General features: G+C 39.5%; 2 protein-coding genes across 2 annotated transcripts; one reads left to right on the top strand and one right to left on the bottom strand.

Moving 5' to 3' along the window:
- The first annotated feature begins 438 nt into the window (after positions 1–438).
- Positions 439–3,267, top strand: egr2b (early growth response 2b). Its single transcript, XM_042508025.1, has 2 exons — positions 439–774; positions 1,410–3,267. The coding sequence occupies exons 1-2, from the start codon at positions 612–614 to the stop codon at positions 2,579–2,581; spliced, it is 1,335 nt and encodes a 444-aa protein (XP_042363959.1). The 5' UTR covers positions 439–611; the 3' UTR covers positions 2,582–3,267.
- Positions 3,268–12,740: 9,473 nt separating this feature from the next.
- On the bottom strand, positions 12,741–15,575 carry adoa (2-aminoethanethiol (cysteamine) dioxygenase a). Its single transcript, XM_042507843.1, has 2 exons — positions 15,008–15,575; positions 12,741–13,961 (listed from the first exon to the last, which is right to left on the bottom strand). Exons 1-2 carry the CDS (start codon positions 15,341–15,343, stop codon positions 13,503–13,505), a joined length of 795 nt encoding a protein of 264 aa, XP_042363777.1. The 5' UTR covers positions 15,344–15,575; the 3' UTR covers positions 12,741–13,502.
- Between the last annotated feature and the right edge of the window lie 1,025 nt (positions 15,576–16,600).

Below are 16,600 nucleotides of genomic sequence, written 5' to 3'. Positions count from 1 at the left end.
TTAAGAAGCTCAACCGGAATTCCTCTTTTGATATGAGAGTGCGTTAAGATAAAAAAAAATGCTCCAGATAACATGGAGGGAAATAACACAGTTTGAAAGAAACGTTCAGAAATCAGAGCTGTGTTTGCTCTCTGCTGTGCGTTTTGTTAGTGTGTGTTTTTGGATAAAAGTTTCTCTGTGTTTGGCAGCGAGTGGAACAAGTCCATGTTATCTCTCCTGGAGCAGCGGGTTCTCCATTGACAAGTGATTCCCTTTGAAATCGTCACGGAGCCCTCCCAGCCAATCAGCACGCGGAGCGCCTCTCCTTCTCCGCTCTCATCACCCCTCCCACTCCATATTTGGGCAATGACGTCGCAGCCGCATTCAAAAGGTTCCCCATATATACATACTAGCGCCAGGGACCCCGTTCCCAAAAAGAGTTACTTTAAGCTTGTTGACTTTCCCACCAGAGCGCGTGAGGCGCGCCAGACGCACGGAGCTCATCCTCTCAGCCGCTGACACACAGAGACATGCAGTGGTGACCCGCGCGCTGCTGGGGGTTACACACTGGTAGTAGTTAAGGAAAACCAAAACAGAACGGAAAAGAAGAGAATAGACGTTTTCCCTCCACAATGACGGCTAAAACTTTGGAGAAAGTGCCGGTGAATCTCGGAGGGTTCGTCCATCCCGAGAGCGTGTACTCGGTGGAGGACTTAGGCTCCAGCCTGCCGACCTCTGTGGCGATCTTCCCCAACAGCGACGTGGGAGCTCATTACGACCAGATCAATGTAGCAGGTAAAATGGCACACTGCTTTGTCACTTTTGGAGTGTTGTTTTGAGGAAACATGGCTATGAAAAGTTGAATGCTAGTAAGTTAAACCTTGCTGCAGGAAAGCGGCAAAGTTTAATTTTTGTAAAGTTTAATATATTGATGTAATAACACGAGAGAGTCGGTGCATTATGGAACAGGGACGCGTGCCTTCTCTCGTGTAACCCTCTGAACCCTGAGCTTGATTTCTTTTGAAAATATGTGGAAAAAAGAAAGAAATGTTCTGCAAATTGCATGAAATTTGTAGATATGAAAAGTCATTCTTTAAAATATGAAAAATATATTTACAATAACCAAAATTCTACATGTAAAATTAAAGTAATTTGTATTATAAATATATTATTTTAAAGCACTTTAGTTGTTTTTGGTTTTGATGTTTTAATCTTTGTTTTTGTCTGATTTTTTGTAATTTTCTTGTACTTTTTGCTCGTTTTGGGGTCATTTCTTCTGAAGTTGCTCGTTGCCTTTTTACTCATGTTTTTAAAAGAAATCAAGCCAGTTTTCTCTGGTTTCAAAAGGTTAAAGGTTTTCCTGCCCAGCGTGAGAGCTTAATGAATCAGAGTATTTCCTCACTAACGAGCTGTTGTGTCGGTGTCCGCAGATGGTCTGATGAGCGCAGATATGAGTGTGGAGAAGCGCTCTCTGGAGCTCTCCTCTTACTCCGGCGGCTTCTCTCAGCCCGCAGCCCACCGCAACCAGACCTTCACCTACATGGGAAAGTTCTCCATCGACTCCCAGTATCCAGGTAACTGGAACCCCGAGGGAGTCATCAACATTGTCTCGGGCATCTTCAACGTGGCCCAGCCGCCTCCTCCTCCTCCTCCCTCCTCTTCAGCGTCCTCCTCCCCGGCATCCTCAGGTTCTCCCAATCACTTCTCCGGCGGAAATTTGAGTTGCACCATGGCGGCGCAGAACCAGCCAGAGGTAGACCACCACCACCACCACCTGTACTCCCCTCCGCCTCCTTACTCCTCCTCTGGCTGCGGGGAGGTGTACCAGGACCCCTCTGCCTTTCTGTCCACCTCCACCTGCCCCATCGCCTCCTACCCGCCGCCCTCCTACTCCTCTCCCAAGCAGCCCGGCAGCGCAGATGCGCCGGGGCTCTTCCCCATCATTCCCGACTACTCTGGCTTCTTCCAGCCCGCCTGCCAGCGGGACATGCACGCGGGAGGGATCCAGGACCGGAAACCGTTTGGTCCATGTCCGCTCGATACATTCCGTGTCCCTCCGCCCCTGACCCCGCTCAACACTATCAGGAACTTTACGCTGGGAGGTCCGGGCGGCGGAAGCTCCGAGGGAGGGCCGAGGCTCCCCTCAGCCTATAGCCCCCAGAACCTGCCCCTGAGGCCGATCCTGCGACCCAGGAAGTACCCCAACAGACCCAGCAAGACGCCCATCCACGAGCGACCGTACCCGTGCCCGGCGGACGGCTGTGACCGGCGTTTCTCCCGCTCCGACGAACTCACAAGACACATCCGGATCCACACCGGACACAAGCCCTTCCAGTGCCGCATCTGTATGCGCAACTTCAGCCGCAGCGACCACCTTACCACGCACATCCGCACGCACACGGGAGAGAAGCCGTTCGCGTGCGACTTCTGCGGCCGCAAATTCGCCCGCAGCGACGAGAGGAAGCGACACACTAAAATCCACCTGAGGCAGAAGGAACGGAAGTCCTCCACGGTGTCCTCCTCATCCTCCTCCTCATCCAGTAGCTCCGTAGTGGAGCGGCCGTCAGGCGCCATCAGCGCAACTAGCGGGATTTGTTCTTAGTTTTCCCGGGAAAACGTTGTTGTCACAACGGCAACGTGACGCACACTAATCTCTGACAAGAAAAGAACTGATAAATAATAAAACTGTTGTGATCTGAAGATAACAGCCAGGATGGGAAACAAGAGCTTTTGTGCAGTTGTGCGCAATTACGCACATCCACCCATTCCTGTTCTATAACTGACAGAGAGACTGACACAAATGCACTTTGCCTGTACAGTCTACTGAAAATAAAAGTAAATATAGCCATTAATTCACGAGAATACACAAGGGCGCTTGTAATATAAAGGGGAGTTTTTTTTTATATATCGCAAACACATACTGAGCGCGCAGCAGGATGCGCGTGTAAATGTGAAATAACTGCAATAACGTTTTGAAGCAAGAAAGCGGTTTTAAGTTATTTAATTGACAAAGTGTTGATTCTAACATGCTCGTTGATTATTCTGTTTCCCCTTTAGTGCCTTGCTGTGTGTCTTTTTGTACACTGACTGATTCAAGGACGCTTCTAATGCAATGTACATTTGTCCTTTAATATGTAAAGTTAGAAGACATTCTATTTTTGTACACATTCTGTCTCGTGTAACTTCAAGTGTTAAGCGGTTGTGCTTTACGTGTAAAACAAATGTTGGAGTGTAAATATGCGAAACTCATACCAGTTTTGTCGTGACGTGTCTCTGAGACTTATTAAATCTTTGTGGATGAGAAATACAGAAGGTATCAGTTTGGTTTATTATCAGAGCGCACTAATGGAAGCCAAACATCACCGGGTTCAAACTGGCATACACAATTCTTTTAACTGTTTATAAAAAAGACTCGTGAGGCTGTTGATGTTGGAAATTTTATTGGGTAAATCCCACCTTGCGTCACTCATGGCACTTGTGACTCAGTTTTCACCCACTCACCCTTTTTAGGTCAAATCACAAATGAGATATAAATAATATCACACCAGGTTATAAACAGTCTGGGGTTTGGTTTGCATGCACTTTGTAAATGTCACATAAATAGTTGTTGCAGACTGTCAAGCTCAACTTTTTTTATGAGCAAAATTAGTGAAATGATGCACTGACCTCCCTCCAAAGAGGCAGAATGATCAGGGCAACGTTTGCAAGTGCGTCGTGTCAATTATTTCCAGACTCTCAGAAGTTTTAGAAGAGAGAAATAAACCTGTAAAATATAAGAATGCATGGGGAAAAGGCAATGAGCAACCCAACAAAAAAATGACCCACAACTTTGCAGAATAATTAGTAAAACGTTACAAGAAAATTACCAATTTCTTGCAAATTGTGATGCACTTTTTTTTTGCCAAATTGCTTATTGCCTTTTTCCTACATAAAAGAAAAACCAACAAACGTTTGTTTAATTTGTTTTTTAATTATTTACCAGATGAGTTATATTTTCTTTAAAACGTATTTTCCAGTATAGGTCTAAATGTTTCTGAGCCTTCCACACACTGCAAGGAAAACAGTTTTGGTGGTTGTTATATTTATTAATTACTTTGCTTATATTCATGTATCTATTTATTTCTTAACATAAATGTATAACAAATTGGGTCTAAAATACTGGAATCAGCCTATACATTTTTTTTCACGTTATTGCTAAAATCAACAAAATAGTCAACTATGCATCTTTTTTTCCCTTGAAACTTAGCAAACAAGATGCTCATTGTTCAAGACTTTTACCAGCTTAAATAAAATAACATGAATTGAAAATTAATAAAATTAGATTAATTAAAATAGACTAAAATCAAAAACACATTTTTGCTGTATTGTGTGTTTTATGTTGCCTCAGTGTGTAATATCATTAGTCGTGACTCACAGTCAAACACCTCAGAGGAGTGGGCTGCTGTGGTCTCCTGTTTCCACTACTTTAATGTCTGTAGAATCATAAACACCAGGATGTGGCTCTTTTCATTTTGTTATTTATGGTGCTTTACACCTTAAGGGTTCAAAACACCACCAAACCAAATCATATACTGATGCTGTAAAGTCAACTTAACCCATGCATGAGAATAATTCATTTAATGTGGACAAAACAACAACAACAGCTAACAGCCAAACCTGATCAGATATTTTAAGATCTTTTCCCACACATCCCTCCTCTAAAGTAAAACGTAACAGCCTGTTGTGGGCAAGGCTTTAGTCCCATATGTAGACAGTTAATATTAGTAGGTATGATATATCATGATGACATTTCATGACCATATTTATGATGACACTGAAGCTGTGAAAAATCATTGTGAGGCTCTCTCTGCTGTGAATTTATCAATTTTCCCATACTGTCACTGTGTTGATCTGTCATACCGGACTAAGCTGTAATTATATTATAAATTGAGGAGGACACATTCCCCCAAATTCAAACACAATCAAAATGTCCCTTTCCCAATATATTGCTAAAATATATAATTAAAAAAAATTTGATGCTACGACAGGCAACCACACACCACCGTATGCACCAATGTCAGACGTAATCATGAGCAATTGTTATAATTCTAAGTAAACTAAACAAATTGCCATTATTATTACTACCAGGACTGCAGTTCTGTGTGTGATTTGTGCACAAGACGTCAGCGTACCCGAGCTGAAGCTGACGCTCAGCTGCTGTCAGCACAATCAGTGTCAAACACTGTCCTGTCTTTCATTACTTTCAAATGTATTCGAAAGTTGAAAAAGGTACTAAAATGTAAGGGATACGTGGACTATATCACTGTCAACTGTGATAGTTTTGAGATAGTGTTAATATGTCTCAAAAAAGTCATAGTACACTGAAAAAAATGATTTTGCTTAAAAAATCAATGAAACCGATTGCCTTGAAAATGTTAACTAGATATAATTATTAATCATAGTTTTCTTTATATCTAAATCTTAAGTTCACTTAAAATTTAACTATATTTACTTGATTTTGTGAAAATTTTCCCCCTTAATGTTTAATTAAATCAGTCTTTCTCAGTTTTAGCAACTTTAGTGAACCAAGTTTTCTGTGCTATATATCTTTATTCTGCTAACTGCAAACTAGTCAGTCATTAAACTTCATCATTTCCCAAATCCTCTTTGTCACGAACAAGTTAAATCAGACTCACAGGGTTTACTGCTAACACTTAGAAAGAACAAGGTCATTTCAATTCTCATTTTTAAGTTGGAACAACCTCACAAATTAAGTAGATACAGCTTATTTTTAAGTACACTAAACACTATAAGAACACTTAACACTATAACAATAACAATAGTTAAATTTGCTTTCCTTTTTCAAGGCAATCGGGTTCCATGATTATTTTAAGTGAGATCATCTTGTCAGATTTTACAGTGATATATGTAGTAAAAAAGTCAGAATGTGTGCACTAATTCTGTACAGCCCTCAATCATGCTGTCTCCCTAAAATGGCTCTCAATGATCAAAACTTTCAGAACCCATGATCTAAGATATTTCGTTTCAAAATGCTCAAAAATGGTCACTTTAGCTCTTGAGTTTCAAATGTTTGCTCCTCAGGGGAATTTCCCCCTGACAGCTCTGGGGGGTTGGCTTGCAGGACAGACAGGTCTTCCTGCTACAGATTTGAAAATTCTCTGGACCAACCTGCATCTTGTAGTCATTACGAATAATAGAATGTAATTTTAAGGTGTTTCATTTCTTTTTTTATGTTTAACTCTGCAGAGCACAATGTATGGACAGGCTACAGATCAGTGGCACTATGTTCTGTTAAAGCGCCGTAGTGCCGATTGCTTTGCAATGCTTTGTCACAGTCCATGCTCTGATTTATGCAGACTTTTGGAGAGACTGCACTACATGATACCACTATGTTTTTATATGGAGGAAAAAAACATAAAAATGAATTATTTTTTAAAATACTACATGCTAAGTAGATTTTTTTTTATTATCGAGGCCTGGGATATGTCAATGATTAGCAGCAACATTGATCGTGGCTGTACACCTATGGGAAATAGCATGTATTTTCTCCAAATACTAAATATGGTAAAAAAAAAAAAAAAAAAAAAAAATGGCACATGGTTTTATTGGCACATTTTTTTGCACTTAACAGTATGAATGTTACATTTAGTTGAGAAAAATAGACACATTTCAATAGCATACATTATCATTTCCAGTCCAAGATGTTGGCATTTGTTGATGTCACTTCTTTGCATTGCCTGTGGGTTTTTTTAACTTTCATTATCTGTATTTAATAGATTTTAATTTTTTTAATAACTGGTTGTGATAATCACTAGTATACTTGCAGTTTGCGATCAGGCTCCTTCTGGTTGGCTGTTTTTCCAGTATGATAGTGAGTTGGGTGCCAGCTAAAAGTTTAAAACCAAAATGAAGCATTTTAATAACATGTCATTGACGACGCTGTGATGGATTTTTTAAAAATAAAACATCAACAATATAAAAGAGTCTTAACGTGACTTAAATAAAGTAGCTTTAGCTTTGCTGAGCGATGTAGTTTTTACTAGAAGTGGCCTAAACATGTCTCGGACCAGTAGCTGCCCTGGGCACACAGAAAAAAGAGATGATAATCTACATGTTTGACTGTGGCGAAGATGGTAAACGAGCACAATCCTCAAAGTGTCTGACTTTTGCTCTTAAGGAGCTGCATGAAGCCTGCAGTCATCTGTACCATCTTTATTCTCCTGACACCAACTTGACCACAAGAACAAATTACCAAAACTGTACAGTGTCATCCCAAGTAGCACAAAGAACCACACTGTTCTCCACCCGTCCCCTGCAACGCACAGCCTGCCAACATCACACTTTAACCCTCCCTATTTAGCATGCATATGCAGCAAAACAAACATTTAATAAATGGGTTATAACTCATTATACTGTAGGTGTAAGCAATTTAACCCTTTAACACAGGAATCAGTTTTCTTGTGCAGCATTCAGACACCTTTCCCTACCATTTAAACCTCTGAAACCCTTGAGAAAATTGTTTTGATTTCCTTCAAAAAATGGAAGAATTTAATGAAAAACTTGACCAAAAATGTCCCACAAACCACAAAAAAAAAGCTGTTAAAGGTGACAATAATCAAAAAATTATCTGAAATATCATCCAAAAAATTGGAAAAAAAAATGTCCAGACAACTATATTTATACTTATCTTAAATTAATATTTAAAATTATGTTACAACATAAAGAAAGTTAAGGATAGTTTCAGAGTGTATTGATGAACAGCACACTCAATAACTATAGTTTCTCCTGTGAAGACATGTTGTATTATTGCAGCTGTTTTTCATTATCTGTTGATACAGCAGCATTCACATCTGTGTGCTCACAGGAGTCATACTTCTTAACAAACACATTATAAATACTTTGATCTGGTTACAACTACATTATAGTGTGAATAAAATATATATGCTAATTATGAATACTAAATAGGAGGATTTAAAGTCAAGTGCTGTCGACAGTCCTACAGCCTCCTATAGGTTTACGACTGCACCTGCATTGCTATTATGGTCTTGTTGAATGCTGTTTTGGTGTAGGACGTTCCTGATGGCAGATTTTGGAATATTTCCTGAGAAATATCACCAGTCTTTAGTGACTGTCAGATGAACAGAGGAGAATACACAGTAAGGAAAAAAAAGGCACATATCTGAAATCTTGAGCAGAAGCTGCCAGTAAATAGCTTTTCTTGTTCAAGTACTCCCCATCCTGATGCAGCGGCCTGATAGACTTCACACTGCAAATTGAGGATAATTGTATTTAATATGAGCCACAGCCAGTGACCTGACTGCCAGGGTCACTGTGTCTGCAGTCAATGTCCGCCTCTAAAGCAGGGACGCTCAACTTACTTTGCTTTGGGACACTTTTGCAAAATGGTAGGACAGGGGCCAGTCGCAGCAATCCCATATATTTTTCTAGAGTTTTAGGACATGTCCAAGATTTTAGAAATGTTTTAGAATTTTAGAACATTTCTAGAATTTGTGTATGTTTCTAGGATTTCAGGATATTTCGAGTACTTTGTAATGTTTTTGATTTTTGGCCATTTCTAGGATTTTAGGACATTTCTAGGACTTCATGACCTTTCTAGGATTTAAGGACATTTTAAGGTTTTTAGGACGTTTCTAGGTTTTCAGGATATTTCTTGAATTTTCTGATGTTCTAGGATTTTAGGTCATGTCTTGGATTTTACGACATTTCTCGGATTTCAAAAACATTTCTAGGATTTCAGGACTTTTTTGAATTTTAGGAGGTTTCAAGGATTTTAGGACATGTGGATTCTAGGAAGTTCCTAAGATTTTAGGACATTCCTTGGATTTTTGGATGTTTTCAGGATTTCAGGACATTTCTCGAATTTTAGGATGTTTCTTGGATTTTAGGGTGTTTCTAGGGCTTTAGGACATTAGGGAAAGACAGAGTAAGGAGTTTAGCTGGAAGCCAGGAGAACATGGGCAGTGTCTGGCCATCATTGCAAACCTGCCAACTGGAGGATGTTGTGGTGCAGAGTTGAAATGTCCAAGGAAGGTTGGGCACCACCTGCTGACATCTTGGTCGAAAACTGCAGACATACACACGACTGAAGGAGACAGCATCGACAGTATTTAATAGTCAGGACCTCTGTCAGGGTGAGGGGTCCTCCACTGGCACTTTTAATAAACAAGCTCTATTTTGATTCTGTTTTATGCACTCTGGCACCTTATGGATACTAAAATTACAAAAATAATTTCCATTGTGAATCACTTTATTTTGATTGTGCATCAGAAACCAATTGGGGGGCCACCCAGCACCTTATCTGGGGCCAGATTTGACCCACGGACCATAAATTGAGTGTCACTGCTGTAAAGCATGTGTATGTGTGAACATGCAGACTGGATTAAATTATATTTTACTTCCATAAATTGAGTGAAGCAGTATGGTGTTTAAAAAAAGACAAGAAAGCTTTAGTCGGGGACACATACAGCTGCTGATGGTCTCAGTAGCTGCATGACAGCTGCTCTGCCAGTTATAGGAGGGGTATTTCTGATGTGAAGAGAGAATGATTTAAATTATAGCTTCAACAGCTGATGTAAGCATTTATTGAATATTCACCTTTATGCAGATTTCCTCAAATATTAACCGTGATTGAGTGAGAACCACAAATTAACAGTAACGTTCAGCTCCTGTCACAGATCCTCTATTGTGCTGAAGTGTGGGAGAAGAATTGGCCTGTCCGGACGTTGACCTTTTTACTCGTCTTCTGGTTGAAGCTTTCTCTGTCTGGATGGGACTTTGTTTGGGGGTCATTGTCCTGCAGGGAGGGAGATCCAGTCTGTTTTCTTGCACAGATATAAGGATTTGACACTACACTGTAAAATCTGAAAAGTTGATATTTCTTAAATTAATCTTGGACATGGATTGCCCTGAAAAAGGAAAGCGAATTCAAGTATTTTAATTTATGTTTACTTTATATTTAAGTGTTAAGTTTACCTGAAATTTAACCTCATTGACTTAATTCTGTGAAGTTGTTGCAACTTAAAAATGACAAGTGAAATGACCTTGTTTTTCTAAGTGTTAGCAACCAAGTTAGTCTGACTAAACTTAATCATGATAAAGAGGATTTTGCCAACAATGAAGTAGGGAGAACTGAAAGTTGTTTTCTTAACATGTTTAAGAAAATACAAATATGACTGACTAGTTTATAACAAGCAGAATACAGATATACAGCACAGTAAACTTGTCAAACTTCTCAAAATTGTAAAATGAGCTAAATTTTAAATAAACCTACATTTGAAGTTAACACAAATTAAGATTAATAGTTATATTTACTAACATTTTCAAGGCAATCGGTTTCCTAGATTTTTTAAAGTAAAATCACCTTATCAGATTTTACAGCATGCTTTTTCTTTCATTTTACTTACTTCTCAAGCCTTAAATATAACTTAAATATATCCATTATTTGTTTAGGTTGCAATATTTAACCCCTTTTACTGCTTTCTTTTTTTAATTAAAGAGACAATAATAATGATTTTTTTCCTACAGTTCTGAAAATAAAAAAACACCCAAAATCACAAATAGATATTTTTCCTTTTATTGTAGCAGTTTTTATTAGTCTAGACTGATTTGGTGAAAATAGCAGAGCGTTGGAGTTATCAGTTGTGAGATGTCTCTCTAAAGAAATTCATCTGCGTGTTGGCCACAGTGTGTTAATATACATCTTTAACCAGGCGGGACCTTTTTCACTGCAGACATTTTGACTTGTCATAGCAGGAAAAACACAGCTGTATCTAATTAATTACATCAATTCACAATGGCTGCATTCCATTCAGGTGTTCAGGTGTTGCTGGCTCACTCCATAGCTTAGTGGAATACATATGGAACAGGGCCATCATTAGTGTCATTATTACACCTGGTTTTCCTGCTATGACAGGTCAATATGTCCTCCATGAGAAAGCCCTGCTGGCATCTCTAAGATACTTAATTTGACAAGGATTGAAAAAACTTTGTAGACAAATGTATTAAAGTATTGAAAGGAGTTTGTTAACCCTTTGAAACCTGAGCAAGCTGGCTTGATTTCTTTCAAAAACATAGAAAAATGACAGTGGGAAAAATTAGCAAGAAATGTTACAAGCAAATTAAATTAAAATTTGCCAACAAAAAACATTTTTTTAAATGTCTTGTAATTCTGCCACATAATTAGATCATTTTAATGTAGGTTTCACCTAACTTTGTTATTTTTTTCCATAGCTTTTAAAAAATATTTTCTAAATCTATTAATTTCTTGCAATTCATGGAACATTTCTTACCAAGTTGCTCATTGCCTTTTTCCCATGTTGTTGAATAAAATCGGAACAATATAGATTAGATCAGATGAAAGAGAACTAGATAATCAGTGATTTTTCTCATCATCTTTATTGTTCCACATACATTCCACATTGGAGTAACAAAATAATTGTCAAACTGGCACACAGACCTGTGTGAAGTCTAATATAAAGGTAAAGGAGATGTCCGCAAAGATAGAAGCATAAGTCATCTAACATACAGACTGGAATGATACAGTGTTTATCAAGCGACATGTGAAAGGTAGTGAACAAAGTGTAAGTCTGTTGGCTTTATACCAGGATAATCTTTAGAACAACTTTCAGTTTAAAATACACATTTTTTTCTATAAACTATATCTTCTGGACTGGGTTTGAAGAGTTTGGTCAGACCTAAATATGATGCATCATATAGGCCATATCACTTTGGATTGAGTTACAGCATAATACATCACAGACTATGAAGAAATAGCTGAACATTGTCTTATTTTCCTCTAACACTAAGCAGACTTGTGTAGGAACCATGTAGTCTGGAATAATTCAAACACATAAAATAGAAATGACAAGTCCTCCGAGACCCATACGACCACAGAGGCTGTATGTTTCTGCCCTCTGACTACAGCCCACAGGAAAGTTTCCTAAATTAGCTGGTTCACTTGGGGTGTAACACAATATCAAGTATTGAGATATTTTGACATATGGTACTGATTGTCAAAAACTTTTTAAAAATAATTTACATGCAAATATTTGTGGCTATAATTCATTTTGTGATGTATTTGAAGCCCCGACCATTAGATAGCAGTGTTGTAATCTATCCTCGGCCATCTGACTCTTCCACTCCAATGTAGCATCCTATTGCTGGCTTGTTACAGGCAAAAATACAAATGCCATACAAACTTTCAAACTTTGTATGGAAAACAAAAGGAATCGTTGAATATTAGTATTAATCAGCCAAATGTAATTTGACTGGCGTAATTCAGTCAGGTACAGCCCTAATCAGGAGATTCTTGTCAATATGGATGACAGAAGAGCTCCAAAACTATGTGGCTAGGGTTAGAGAAACATAATGGTTTGACTTAAAATAAGTATGTTTGTAGTAAGGTAATGGAATATGACGTATCTCACATGACACAAGTGACATACGTCACACTACAAAATACTCCGTTATGTTAAAAAAAACAAAATAAACGCTGACTTAAGCTTTCGCACCGGACATGAAGATGAGTCTCCCAGATGTAAGTCCTGTGTTTGTTTGACCCCTTCTTTCTATCCTCAGCCGACTTGGACACCTAACTTTCTCCTTTGCTCCCATAATAATACTACAACCATTAGAAGTTGCCGCCTCAAGACTTGTGTCCAGATAGGGTTTTTCCTCAGTAGAAAAGCAGTGGCAAGGTGCTGGGGAACGGAAAAAAAGATGTTGGGCGCAGCCACAGACTCCAGCTCCATATAGGAAACAATTGAAAAGTTATGATGGCACTGAGAAAAAAAATAAATAAAATGTTAAGTAAACAAAGGCCCTAACAAAAAATGTAAATATGGGTTGTAATTTCTGCTGGTGCAAAATGACCTATGTGGTTGTATTCTGAAGGAGGAGTGTCAAAATAAAGTGTATATAATGCAGTCAGTGCACTTTGGAAGAAGAAAGTAGTGTGTACAATAGACATGGCACTCTTAATAAGTATACATTCCATATTCACAAATAAGGCAGGTACGTCTTGAGTTACAGGCTTTGGCATTAAGACACGTCACGATATGAGGTCCTCTGCGGCAGAGTGAAAAAATAATATATACGAGGCTTTCAAAACCTACCAGAAGGTAGAGATTCTAATGACATCCCAAGATTCACACAACATTTGGCTAATGACATTCACGAGGCAACATCATGGTCCAAACAACTATACCAAATTAGCAATGTAAATTCCATGTGTCAACTCTTTTCACAGTACTGACAAAATGATTGCCGGCTTGTGGAAGGCAGCTCAGTGGTCCGTATTCTGTGTACGATGTCAGAGTTCCAGCATCAGCTTGTAGGAGCAGCTACCCTGCTGCAGCATCTCTGAGCAAGGCACCAGATCCCTTTGAGTTTCAGGTAATAATGAGCGTCATGTTGGAGCTCCCTGTTAACAGGGCAAAACTAATTCTCCCCATGTGGATGGAAGGATGTCAACATTTTGTCATCGTCATATACCGCAGTTTCATTCAGAAAGTGACAGCAGGGCCTGGGTAGGGTTCCCCACCACACCAGAAGTCCTCTGGCTGAGGGATTTCTAGCAGCCACATCTCCTCTCCTTCCTCCTTCTCCTCTCCCTGCAGCTCCTTGTTGCTCTTTCCATCCGTTTCTCCCTCAGCCACAGTTTGCAGGACTTTGTAATAGTGACAGTCCCGCCCGTCGTCTGGATTGTATGGAGGTGCGAGGATATCCAGGAAGGCAGCTGGCCCCTCCACTGCGTCGATCTGGTGGAGGTTATCCCGCAGAGGAGTGAGGAGGCACGGCCCGCTGGTCTCTGAGTACTCAGTGACTGAGCGGAGCACGGAGCGCCGCAGGGAGCCCGTCTGCTGCGGAGACAGCGGAGGCTCGAAATGAGGCGGGACGGTGCCGACAGTCAGGTTATCCTCCAGCTTGTCAAAACAGCGGACGCTCACCTTCCCGTACAGAACCTGAAAAACAGACAGGATACAGTCAGAAGACAATCCTACTGACAACACCATGACTGACCAGGCGTTGACTTGTACATGTGACTATTATAAAACACTGCTATGTAAAGTTTGGTCTTACTATCAGTTATAAAAATATCTGCTCCTATCGCGGTAGCTGGATAACCTTCAACTCTCATACTGACAGCAGTAGGTGCATGACTGAAGGTTCCCTTAATTCCCTTGACAATGTTTTATAAATGAAAAAGTTGAAATTTATGTATTTATTTTATTTAACCTTTATTTAACCAGGTTGGTCCCATTGAGATTTAGAATCTCTTTTCCAAGGGAGATTGTTTTTTGGTTTTTCAGTGTATTTGCAGCAGAGTGTTTTGGATTGCTGTTACAAACTTTCTAAAAAAGAAACTTAAGATAAATGTCGATGCAAATACATTTGATGTACACTTTCCACAAGATAAGATAGAAAATAACAAATAACATGTTATATAGCTTTATTTTTTGGAGAATTTTCTATTCATCAGAAAAAGGATCAGAAACTAAACTGACTATCCTGCACTTTATAAATAACTTTTATCAGTACAGCACACTATAAGCTAAGGGTAAGAAGAAAAGGTGAGGATGAGAGTAATTAAACTGTGCAAATAAAGTGTCAGCATAGGAGGAACTTTGTAAAACATCAAGGGGCTATTTTTATTTATTTATTCATTTATCTTCTTCTTTATAAAAAAAAATGTGATGTTGAACATTTAAAGCAATGTTTTGTGTTGAGTTTGTTAGATTCCAAATTCTCAATATTGACAGAAAGACTTTCATTTTTATTGTCAGTGCATGTCGATCCAAATATCGGTTATCAGTCTCATTAACTATGGTTTTGGTAAATGATCTTGAGTGCAGTAAAGAAAGGGGGTTTTGTTTAGATTTTTAAGACGTATTTCCCTAGCTGTCAGTGGCTAGCTGAAACAAAGTAACATTGCGGAGGCAGAACCCAGAGGGTGGGTTGTACAGGGGCTACAAAAGGCCAGAAAAAACAGACAGGAGGTTTTAAAAACCTTGAGCGTCCCGTTCATGCCCGGGTGGTCGTGCAGCGGGATGGAGGCGCCGGTCCTCAGCAGGAAAACGCCGATGCTGAACACCTCCGTCTCGCAGATGTGCATGTAGGTGACCGGGGGGTTCTGGAGCCCCGCAGCACCGCTGCTCGGCTTGGTTTTCCGGGGAGCAATTTTCAGGTCGGCAGCCCTGACTGCGGTCACTAAGGAGATCAGTTCACTCTGTTGGTCTTCAACCAGTTTATTTTCCCCGTTCTCTGAAGAATTTAAGCCTTTAAATGTGATGTGGGCTTGTTTAGCTATTTTCTGGATAAGAGGAGTTTTGTTGTCCCGCGGCATTTTGGCTGTAAGAAAAAAAACGGTTATCGGTAAGTCTCGGGCACTGCTCCAAGGCAAATAAAAACGGTGTTAAAATGCCTTGCCAAGCGTCCAAGGTCACCAAATTTCCTCCGATGCTGGGCTGTCAACGTTCAAACAAGACAAAAATATGACTTGAATAAAAGTAATACGCAATTCATGGTGATAATTTCTAATTTCAGTCCCAGATAAGAGCCTCCCTCCAGTCATTTCCACTGACTCCCCTCCTCGTTCGCGTCCATGGAGCCTGCGCACGACACACAAAGCAGTATGGGATATGTAGTTTTATGAGAATTTTTGACAGCAAACTAATTACACAAATGGATATCTAAGTGAAGAGCTGCATCGTCGGATAATATATGACAGAAATGCATTTCCTATTCAGTAAGAATGGGGGATAAACTAACACATTCAAAACAATAATAAGTGTCACTGCATTTCAGTGAGACTACATTTCCCAGGTGTCCCAGGGATAGAAAAGCTTGCAGAGGGAAAGGCCGGACAGGCCATTGAACTCTCCGCCGTCCTCCCCGCCTAACATCACATCCTTTGTTTTTACTGCTTCTTACTTCAGCTTTCGCCGCTTTCCACTTGCTTAGAATATTTGGCAGTGCTTTTTCTTTAGAATCAGGCTTTAAGAACACAAATGCTTACAGCAGTTTCATTTATTTTTGGTTCGTCTGAGGGAGGAATGCACTTGTTGAGCACACGCTGTGGCTGCTGTGAACCTGCACAGCAGACAGCATCTTGTTTAATAAATCAAATGAATAAAAACAAAATTATTTCAATAAAGGAGCAATCCAGAGATAAATGAAAACAACATCACAAAAACTGATTTTCAGGATTTTTTTTCATTTAATTTTTTAAAATAAATAGACCAATAAATGTACTTTGTGCCTTGTAAAATATGTGCAAAGCAACTGAATGCAAACACTATGAAATGAAATATTATATGCCTACACAGCAGTGGTGAGAGTTCAAGAGACATTATTGTCACACAGAACATGAATATAATAGAACAGACTTTGCTTTACAAAGTGCATTCGATCTAACAACAAGCTTCAGCTGACAGACCCTGTACATCAGTGGTATTCAACTTTCAGCCCGGATAGGGTGTCTGAAAAGCCCCCCAACCATTCTCTGATACACAATTAAAATAACGTGAGTCATACACTGATTTTTTTTTTTTTTTATACTTTTAGTATATATAAGGCCCCAGAGTGCATAAAAAAAGCATCA

This window comes from Plectropomus leopardus, chromosome 19 (assembly GCF_008729295.1).
Source record: "Plectropomus leopardus isolate mb chromosome 19, YSFRI_Pleo_2.0, whole genome shotgun sequence".
Classification (NCBI taxonomy): Eukaryota; Metazoa; Chordata; class Actinopteri; order Perciformes; family Serranidae; genus Plectropomus; species Plectropomus leopardus.
This window is presented reverse-complemented; position numbering and strand designations above follow the sequence as displayed.

Coding starts and splice junctions, on each gene's coding strand:
- egr2b (XM_042508025.1), top strand. CDS start 612: ATGACGGCTAAAACTTTGGAGAAAGTGCCGGTGAATCTCGGAGGGTTC. Junction 775..1,409: donor CGACCAGATCAATGTAGCAG/GTAAAATGGCAC, acceptor CGGTGTCCGCAG/ATGGTCTGATGAGCGCAGAT.
- adoa (XM_042507843.1), bottom strand. CDS start 15,343: ATGCCGCGGGACAACAAAACTCCTCTTATCCAGAAAATAGCTAAACAA. Junction 13,962..15,007: donor GCATGAACGGGACGCTCAAG/GTTTTTAAAACC, acceptor TCTGTTTTTCAG/GTTCTGTACGGGAAGGTGAG.